The sequence below is a fragment of the Bolinopsis microptera genome, chromosome 8 (assembly GCF_026151205.1).
Source record: "Bolinopsis microptera isolate Bmic1 chromosome 8, MBARI_Bmic_1.0, whole genome shotgun sequence".
NCBI classification, from domain to species: Eukaryota; Metazoa; Ctenophora; class Tentaculata; order Lobata; family Bolinopsidae; genus Bolinopsis; species Bolinopsis microptera.
In genome coordinates, this window is record NC_087079.1 from 15,575,759 (window position 1) to 15,586,761 (window position 11,003).

The window sequence follows — 11,003 nt, forward strand, 5'->3', positions numbered from 1 at the left end:
ATTTCAACTCTTTGACACTAAGTTTAGATCCCTGTATTTTGAACGAGTACTTAAATGTACTTAAATGTAACTGTGCTAAACTTGTTCGACATCAAATGTATTATTGTCTATTTTAAGTAACTACACATTTTATCAATAATGAATTTGAGTTCATGGTTTTATTTGTTCTCTTGAAAGTAGCTGGAAATCCGGATGTCCGGGGAAGGGGGCGGTTTTGAAAATTCGGACACACCCGGACAGGGGGAGGGGGGGGGGGGGGTGGTCTGAAAATCTGTGATTTTGGCAGACATCCTAAGTAGATGGCCCCTAAGCATTTGGTGCGGTTTGCAAAATTGAAAATAGTAGATGTGTGTTGGTTGTCAAATATGTCATTGACATAGTTGGTAATAGTCCTGAGGTAATAGTCCTGGAAATATTGACCTATTATTTGGGCTATAGCCGGACACTGTCCAAGAAAGTGTGAGACAGTATCCTCTTTGTCGGCGCACATAGGACAAGCACTGGTGCTTGATTTGCGAATGGTGTGGAGGTGCTTATTTCATGTCCCGTGATGAAGTGCACTGCAGTTCTGTAATTTTTTCTGTTGTTGCTGAGTGTTGCACGGCTTTTAAATTGAAAATAGAATAATTTCATGTAAACTGTAAAGTCCTGCTTCTGAATTGTTATGAAAATCTCTTTAAATGAATTTCATTTTTTCCTTTCCCTTGAAATGTACTGTAAATTTTATCGATTTACAATTTATGTTTTTATTTGTCTAATAGGTGTTTAGTGTATAACTGTAATTATTCAGGGGTTATGTATAACGGGATGTGGTAAACAGTCATTTTAATATCATATTACATCTTTTTTAACTCTCTGTAACTCTAAGTTGATCAACTCTCTCAAGGATGGCTGAGTTCATGTCACTACTCTAAAATCTGAAAGTCATGGATGATCTAGATATTGGTGGTATTGATGAAATACTGAAACAAGCAGCAAAGATAAGAAATGATGCTAAAAGTGGCTATTTGTACAGTGATGTGAGTGCCAAACACATTGGAAGCTACCAGTGTAATGGTTGTGGAGAAGAAAATAGTTTACTTTCATCATGGTGCTTTAAATGTGGCTTACGTAAATTTGGAAGTCCTCCTAAACCTAAAATGAGCCATTGCTTTTCAGAAGCGGACACTAAATATAATGTCTACAACACAGATCAAATATTGCAGTCAAAGCCGATTGTAACACCGGCAGATAAACCGCGCGAGATCAATACCACAAAAAATATTGTGAAGGGTGAAGTTAAGGTTTTTGAATACAATCAGTCAAAAGAAAATAAGCAAAACGTAATTGGGGTTAAAGACATGCCTGTTCCAGAAATTGATGAAGGAAGTTCAATGGAAAATGTTGGATCAGAAGCTGAGTTTCTTGAGTGCCCCAGTTTTTCCAGTGAAGACATCATATATTATGATCGCTGTGAGACCAAAAAGAGCAAAAAGAGACTGTATATTAAACCGTTATCAACTCCATCTCTATTATCATCAACATTCAGTCCAACAGCCACAAAAAATGCCTGGTCAACACCTGTCTCAAAGCAAACAAAACCATCTGCCACCCCACTACGTGTCAAAAATGGAAGACCAAATTCTGCTTCAAGTGGGAGACCAAATTCGGCTTCAAATGGGAGACCAAATTCGGCTTCAAATGGGAGACCAAATTCTGCTTCAAAGTCAACTCCACAGATAAGAGCTAATTCTCTGGCAAGGAAGAATTTTCCAACATTAAAGCATCACAATTCTACCTGCTCAAAAAAATCTCTCAATAATTCACTGACCCCATCTGTTTTTGAGAGGCTCTATAGTAATGAAACCAAACCAAAAATCAGAACAGTTCAAAGCTCTCCTCACCTCATTGATATAGAGAAAAATAAGAACATGAAAACAAATGCTGTTGTGGCCCTTGCTGCCCCACAACTAAGGTAAGTAATACGTACAATGTACACAATGATGCAATATTTTGTGAGTTCTAAGTTTGAAACTTTTCAAAGAGGAGCAGCATTTAAAATTGTATAGAAAATATTCATTCGTGAGAGAAATGCTTACATAAAATTTAAACTAAATTAACTAACAGATAATTACAATTTGTCTGACCAATAACCATCATAAATTTTTGCATCGTGTTTATTTTTCAGTTTTCAATCTACTGATAAAAAATCAAAGATTTTTACTGAAGAGGAACTGATCATCAATAACAGGAGAAAGGCTAAGAAAAACACTTTTCCTAAACAGGTATGTTGTTGTGGTCTGTCTAAAAATTCCTGTTTATAGTTCATTTTATCGACACGATGACGTTAAAATTCTGAGGTGAGGTATATTAATTGCTGATTTTCCACAGCTATAAGTCTGCCGTTTTCTGACAAAAGTGCTCAAATACCACTGAGCAAATATCGGAGGTTTTCAAGCACATTTGACACATTTATGACAACTTGTGGCATTTTAAGCGGGTTCAAAAAGTGGTTTCTGAAATTTAAAAAATGGTCTTTAAGCATATTTGTCAGAAAACAGCAGAAGTGTAGCAATGCTAAATGTGCTTATTTTTAGATGGGTGCTGCACCACTAGCTGTCAGTGGTATCCGCTCCAATCTTCCCAAGAAATATCGTAAGTTTGCATGATTTCATTGAAATATTAAAATAACTTAAAGTATTACAATAACTTAAATTATTACAATAACTTAAAGTATTAAAATAATTTTGCGTATATTACAATAACTTATTTAAGCATTACAATAACTTATGCATCTGAAATTGATATATATTTTATTTTAATACTGATTGTGGTTCTTTGGGCTGTTTGGATCGGATACTTAAACATTACATCTGAATCACAGACTTCAATTAGTCGGAATAAAGTGGCCCCACAATTTCGGGAGATGATGGTGGATTCACGGAAGATAGATCCACTTTAGCGTGAGGAGCAAGAAAGATCCAGTAAAGTATCCTGCTATTACCATTATCTGAACCTGTATCATCTCTAGACAAAACACCATCTGTTCTTGGGGGTTTGGAGAAACCTTGAAATCTGAGGGATTGAGGAATTCAGAACGTTAATCACTCAAGTAGGAATTAGGAGTTGGACAGGAGGTTCATTTAAACAGCTGTGGTCGCAATTAATTTATAGCACCACAGCTGCAGTGGCGCACTGCTTCTGATTGAGATTGCTCAAGTCTGCCCTTTTGTGACAAATTAAGTGCTGTTATATTATCCAGTTCATGCAATTACTTAATTTTTATAATCTAGTTCTGCACCTGGTTTTTCATTACGTCATGTTCTACGATAGAATTTGCAAATGTCAATATATTGTCAGAGTTATCAAAATTTCCTCCATTTAGGCTAGAGAAATACCCCTATTCGACACTAAGACAATTTGTTCTTCATAATGACTTCATCCTCATTAGCAAGTTTATCTGCTACTTTGTAATATCTGTAGCCCGATTCCCGAACTTGAGCTTACCAATTTGTCACTCACATTTAAACCTAAAGTTTGATTTTGCAAAACTGATTTGTCAGTTACTTAAAACCTTAAGTTTGCCCTAGCCTTACCGATGTATCGCAAATTTTATATTTTATATTTTTGACAGATTTCGTTTTTCCGTGACAGATGGAAGTGGTTAAACAGCTTAAAAACAAAGATTCTGAACAGCTTAAAAACAAAGATTCTGCGGTTACTGACAGTTACGGAGCCTCTTTGTGATCGGTGTGTTAGTTTCGTCATTCCACCGGACTGGTCCATTAAACATGTCCACGTTCAGTCTGAAATATTAAAATATGGACCTTATGTATTTCAAGGTGTATAAATATTAAATAGGGCCTCCATATTGCAATAATTCTTTTATCCACGTATTTCTATGGAATTGTTTATTTGTTGGCTGAAATTTCACGCTAGTGATCCTAGTAGGGGTTTTTAATTCCAATCGAATCCTGGCCCTCAAATCAGTTGATGCTCTTGTCTATCGTCTGAAAGCGTTTTAGTGCTTAAACTGTATATAATATAGCTGGCCAAAAAGAAAGCGAAAATGTCCGTATAAATCGTTCAAAGGAGTCAACACAAATAAATTGCTACAAGATTTCTCAGCTACCTTGATGAAGTATGCTCCACTCGCATTTACTAATTAATTACAAGTGCACAAATGTGAGATCCGTGTGAATCTACGAACAAAGCTGCATGTTTAACTCCACAATTTAGTGAAGTGCTCGGATGAGAATTTGTTCACAGAGGCACTATTTATCAGGTAAAACCTCGCGAATAAGGCGACTCCCCGGCAAATTAACCCATTATTATAATGGGTTAATTTGCCGCGGGATCGCCTTTGGGCCTTATAACCCAGTGGTTGCATATGCAACCACCCAATTCAAGGACTTTTAATATGTGAACCATTTGAGACAGGAGACTGGTTAATACTGCGTTTTGTTTTAAATTAAACCTCAGTTCCCCTGTGATATTACCTGTGTGGAGTGTTGTGTTTACGAAGGAGCTTCCTCAAGTCAAATCTCTCCACCCTAGATTTGCGCCTTAAAGCTGACATCATGCCTGTCGTACCAGAAACTGTTGATATAAAAAGGAGGATCCTAGAAAGAAATCCTAGAGAAATCCTAGAGAAATCCTGGAGAAATCCTAGAGAAATCCTAGAGAAAGCCTAGTAGAGAAATCCTAGAGAAATCCTAGAGACATCCTAGAGAAATCCGGAGAAATCCTAGAGAAATCCTGGAGAAATCCTAGAGAAATCCTAGAGAAAGCCTAGTAGAAAAATCCTAGAGAAATCCTAGAGAAATCCTAGAGAAATCCTAGAGAAAGCCTAGTAGAAAAATCCTAGAGAAATCCTAGAGAAATCCTAGAGAAATCCTAGAGAAATCCTAGAGACATCCTAGAGAAATCCCGGAGAAATCCTAGAGAAATCCTGGAGAAATCCTAGAGAAATCCTAGAGAAAGCCTAGTAGAAAAATCCTAGAGAAATCCTAGAGAAATCCTAGAGAAATCCTAGAGAAATCCTAGAGAATTCTAGAAACTGACCTGTAGTGTTTGCTGTCACCAATACAATTTACCACAGTGATAAACAATTGTTCATTGCTATAATACTGGCTTTGTCGCCGCACAATAAGAAAAGGCGATGCAATATATGGTAGAATAGTGTCTGGATATATTATCAAGTGTGGTGAAGTGGTTTCTAAACAGACTCCATGATGCTCGATGCTCGACTCATTGAAATGATGCTTAAGATTGTACAATCTATGTGTTTTCTCGGCTGTCATACTGACATTATGAAAATACATTAATACTAGATTAATCGTATTGTTCTGCAGTAAACTGTGTGTGGGCCCTAATCATAGGATTGGGGCCCACACACGAAACTTTCTAGAGAAATAATATTCTGCCGTCTTATTCATGAAAATTCACCAGACTCACCAGTGCACCGCATGATTCGTTAAAAATCACCACAACTGGCCACAATAATTTTCAGACTAAAACAGTTCAACTGCACGTTATCAAACAAGTTTACTAATGGATTTATAAATAACATTATGATGATCAAGAAAAAGCTCGAAATAGTGAAAAGTCTGCAATAAAAAGCAAGAAAACCGCCTTCCATCTACACAATGACACGAACAATGCACTACAGACATTCCAAATCATACAATAAACCAGTGAATGAGTGAACACGTAGACACAAACCCACACAAAGTTAGTCTAACTGCAGGTATACTGCGGAGATGAGGTGAACAATCCCCCCTCACAGCAACACAAGTGGTATTGCTGTATTGTCATGGTGTTCTGCACGTGTTGTGCGCGTGTGTGTGTGTCACTGTGGGATACCGTGACATTATAAAGGAGACCTATTAATTAGGATTGACAGCTGCTGTTAGCTGTACTGTAGCTGACTGCAAGAGCGGATACCAATCCTATCACTTTATTAACAGTAAACTAGCACATTATTAGCGCTAGATTAGCACCACGTTGTATTGTAGATTAAGAGGACTATCATGATGTTGTGTTTAAATATCCGGAGGAGGAGGTGAGGAGACAGGGAGGTAAGGAGTGCATTATAAAATGAGAGATTCATATTTTACTTCATATTCATATTTTACTTCTACGTGAAGTAATGCCAGAAACACATGTTTTATTGACGTTTTTATTGACTTCCACCACATGTGCTTTAATAATCGGGGGTCTTATTGTCCAATAAAATGGCAGGGCTCAAAACTGGTTTACCTTTATGAAATATAATGAGACTTTGTAAAGTTCCCTAATATCAACTGTCTCTGGCAGTGAGCCAATAAGTCTTCAAGTTCTCTACCATCAAACTATATTATATAAGACAATCACAAATCATGGAAGCATAGAAATACACTATAATATTAGTATATTGATGAGTATTGGCTAGAGTCGGTGGTAGGCAATATTAGACCAGATCGTGCTAGAGTATCACGTGACTCTGTCCTCTGATGATGATTGATGATGTTACCTGAACTAATGAAATCAGTGGTGTGTTTAAGCAGTTGCCCTGCGCAGTTTAGTCTTGATCGAATGAACTGAACTTCCTGTCTGAGAAATAAGCAAATTCTGACCCGGTTTTATTCCACTACATTTAAGAATTATAGAGAATTATAAACATTGTCTGGCACTTTATTGCTTTATTGCCACTGTCAGATCAGAATATAATATGTTTCTGTCACGAAAAATATAAATTTTATTCATTTCAAAACATGTTCAAATTGATGCACGAAATTTGCCGTTCTCTGACAAAGGTGCTTAAAGATCACTCTAAAAGCCGAAGTTATAAGTTATATTAGCACTCTTGACACACTTTTGACAAATTTTGTTCAGAATATCAAAAATGGTCAGAAAACGGTAGAAATGCTAGTGGGAATTAGCTGATAGAAAATATAAGCAACTGTTTATTTAATGGTACAGACGACCATTACCCACCCCGGATTCTTGAATGTTTCTGAAACAAACACCCTGTCGTATCCAGATAAGTTCCAGATAACGGCCCAGATAAGAGCCAGATAAGAGCCAGATAAGAGCCAGATAAGAGCCAGACAAGAGCCAGATAAGAGCCAGATAAGAGCCAGATAAGAGCCAGATAAGAGCCAGATAAGAGCCAGATAAGAGCCAGATAAGAGCCAGATAAGAGTCCAGATAAGAGCCAGATAAGAGCCAGATAAGAGCCAGATAAGAGCCAGATAAGAGTCCAGATAAGAGCCAGATAAGAGCCAGATAAGAGCCAGATAAGAGCCAGATAAGAGCCCAGATAAGAGCCAGACAAGAGCCAGACAAGAGCCAGATAAGAGCCAGATAAGAGCCAGATAAGAGCCAGATAAGAGCCAGATAAGAGCCAGATAAGAGTCAGATAAGAGCCCAGATAAGAGCCCAGATAAGCGCCCACTTCCAGTTATTAAGCACAGTTGTGGGGCACGTGGTTACGTGGTGAATCAACGCCTAAAAGATGACTTAACCAACTTTACTCAGCAAGTTCAGTTCCTCATTCAGGGATGCATATCCCAGTCTGGTGTTTCTAGTCAAAGATCAGGACTATAGTTCACCGAATTGGCGGTTCGACCTATCAAATTATTCATAAAATTCAATCCAATCATTACCGAACCACTTTTAATCAATTCTACGGTCAAAATGCATTTAATTTCATAGTATAGTAGTATCAGTATGTTCAAAGTTCCCAGCGTTTCGAGTGCAAACACCTGACACCATGATATGAGGTCCTCAAATATTTTTATCAGAGATCTCAACCGGCAATTCTAAATCGTTCCACTATAAGTATAGTCATTCGGGTTGGTTTCAGACGCTATTATTACGTAAAAGGAAGGCTACATTTGCTACATTTGATACATTTGCAAAACAGAATCTTTCTTTAAAATTTCAGAACACAACTCCATCAGTAACCTGTTCATTTGGCTCATTCATTTTTTGCCAAGATTGGGTACTGATTGGATTTATCAGAGAGCTTATTGCGCTAAAATATCAGGAGCTGCATGACGATTACGTTATTAACGCTGTCAAACAAATTAAGTAATGTTTATAATCTCTAGCTTTAAAGAGTTCTCACAAAACGAATTAAAGAGAACTAAATCATTGTCCGGTTAAACAGATTTTAACTAGCCGCCTTGAACAAAATCGACTTTTCAGTTGTTTCTAATAGAAGGGAGTAATATCTATCAGCTGCTTTTGATCCCATTGAAAAATATTGTTTGTAGCCGAATTTATCGCTGGTCAAAGGTCAACGCTTATGAGTAATTGTACTGCGCGAGCGATTTTCAATCGCGCGTACTGAAAATCGAGTCTTAAAATCTAAAAATCGTAAAAAGGAGGTCCAAGATTTTCAAAATCAATTGAAAAATGTTTAAAGGCCTATCTCAAAATTTTGAGATGATAGCCCTCTTTTAAATGATCCCTAGAACATATCCTGATAGTTTCAGGGCGATTGCTCAAAACTGTAGAAGAAGATAGATTTTTAGACTCGATTTTCAGTACACGCGATTGAAAATCAATTACAATTACTCATAAGCGCTGACCTTTGACCAGTGACTAATTCGGCTAGGAACAATACTTTTCAATGGGATTAAAAGCAGCTAATAGATATTACTCCTTCTATAATTAGAAACCAACTAAAAAGTTGATTTTGATAAAAATTTCCATGAAGACCCCCCAGTGCAATCTCGCAAAGCTGCAATATTATAATGATTATTTAACCAAATAGAGGTATATTAGTCACGCAAAATTTCACTGGCGTGCAGGGGGGGTCTTCATGGAAATTTTTATCAAAATCGACTTTTCAGTTGTTTCTAATAGAAGGGAGTAATATCTATCAGCTGCTTTTGATCCCATTGAAAAATATTGTTTGTAGCCGAATTTATCGCTGGTCAAAGGTCAACGCTTATGAGTAATTGTACTGCGCGAGCGATTTTCAATCGCGCGTACTGAAAATCGAGTCTTAAAATCTAAAAATCGTAAAAAAGGAGGTCCAAGATTTTCAAAATCAATTGAAAAATGTTTAAAGGCCTATCTCAAAATTTTGAGATGATAGCCCTCTTTTAAATGATCCCTAGAACATATCCTGATAGTTTCAGGGCGATTGCTCAAAAACTGTAGAAGAAGATAGATTTTTAGACTCGATTTTCAGTACACGCGATTGAAAATCAATTACAATTACTCATAAGCGCTGACCTTTGACCAGTGACTAATTCGGCTAGGAACAATACTTTTCAATGGGATTAAAAGCAGCTAATAGATATTACTCCTTCTATAATTAGAAACAACTAAAAAGTTGATTTTGATAAAAATTTCCATGAAGACCCCCCTGTCCCCTTAAATCAGCCAGTTTAAAGGAACGTTTTATAAACGCAAACCTCAGTTAATGCGTTTATATAAATTATATTAAAGTTAGGATGTCCACTAAGATGTCTGCTAAAATAATGACTGATCAGATCAGGTGAGGTGCAATATTTATCGTTCATTTAGATTTCATGACGGCAATATTTCGTTGTATTTATGTCGGGCTCGGTCAATCATAACTATTAAATTCCACTAAACTTTGTTTGAGAAAACAAAGTTTATCTAGCGCTAGATTATATCTTTTTACACTGTACTCACATTTTCATCATAGAAGATTTCTTGAATTTCCCCCAGACAAGGAAGATAGCACACATGATGACATCCTGTATCTCCACAAATCCACGCTTGAAGTCTTTTTCTGCTGCCAAATACATTATTTCTGGGATCTGGGCGAGCAATATGAAAATTTAAATATGTTTTTGATTACATATTAGTAATATTTATTTAAATTACATATTAGTTTCTGTATAATGTTTGAAATTAAACTCGAGCGACCGTTTTGTAATGGTTTTAGAAAAGCAGTCAGTGGCCGCCCATTGAATAAGTTATAAAGCTGTTTCCAAGTAAGAAGCCACAGTGGAGCAGCTCAAATCAAGTAACTTGATTTGAGAAGTCTCCACTCTCCATCTCAATACATATCTTGCAAACATCAACAGAGAGAGTAAATCTGTAAATCTAATGTGCAACTGTTTGTGTACGCGCTTATTTCCAATCAATGAAAACTGTTTTAATAAGTCCTGCATGACATACACTTGACAGACAAGAACTCAAATCATTGTCATCTCGCAAGCTGACTCGTGCCCGTAAATCGTGCAAAAATCCGTCTCAGTAAAAAGCTTTGAAACAGGGCAGTTTAAGACAATGATGTCGCGTTATGACCCTTCTCGTAATTATAAACAATTGTGTCTGGAGTATTTCGGTGAACTATCAATTTTGAAAGATTTAAGGGCACAGGAAACTATCAATTGAGTACTTTGCTGTATTGTAATAATGCTATGTCCATACAAAATCATAAGAACTACAACTCGAAAAAGTAAGTCACGTCCAAATAATACAGTCCAACAACAACAGCTCAAGTTGGCACCTTTATTTGACACCAACGGTCACCCAAGTACCCAGGTTACTAATGAGCACAAGTAATTGTAGCTGTAACAGAGAGCAAATAGCAGCCCTCCAAACAACTCACGTGACCCCAAATATAAGATCAAATGACCCACATATCATGTCACGCCTGTCACGTGACTTGGACCGATATATGGCACCATTATCTTTCTCAATTTCTCAGTATTTATCTTACCGTATCTGTACTTATCGGAGGCATTTACAGTACCTTAAATACCAGAGCAGATGGCTGCAAAGTGTAATGAAATGAGTTGGCTCAGCCCTTAAAATGCTATCAGAATCATCAGTCATCCGACCACGTGTTTCATCATCTTGATAGTACATAATACTCTACATTTAACATGAAATTATGAGCATTCCAGTCAGGTATCATGATTCATGATAATGGTTGTAAACTTGACTGATACATATATGCGGTTTAACAACAGCTTTATTTAGGTCACAAGAAGATAATATGAGACAGTCTCCAAACTTCAATCATTTATATATAATACGATCATGAA

The 11,003-nt window shown here is 36.8% G+C and overlaps 1 protein-coding gene across 1 annotated transcript in view; it reads left to right on the plus strand.

The window, feature by feature from the left end:
* Positions 1–695: 695 nt before the first annotated feature.
* Positions 696–11,003, plus strand: part of LOC134819360 (F-box and leucine-rich repeat protein 13-like) — a 41,006-nt gene continuing 30,698 nt past the window's right edge. Inside the window, exons 1-3 of the mRNA XM_063829286.1 lie at positions 696–1,954; positions 2,168–2,264; positions 2,577–2,634. Of these exons, the coding sequence (XP_063685356.1) occupies positions 927–1,954; positions 2,168–2,264; positions 2,577–2,634 (1,183 nt within the window). The 5' untranslated portion in view covers positions 696–926. The remainder of the gene's footprint in view (positions 1,955–2,167; positions 2,265–2,576; positions 2,635–11,003) is intronic.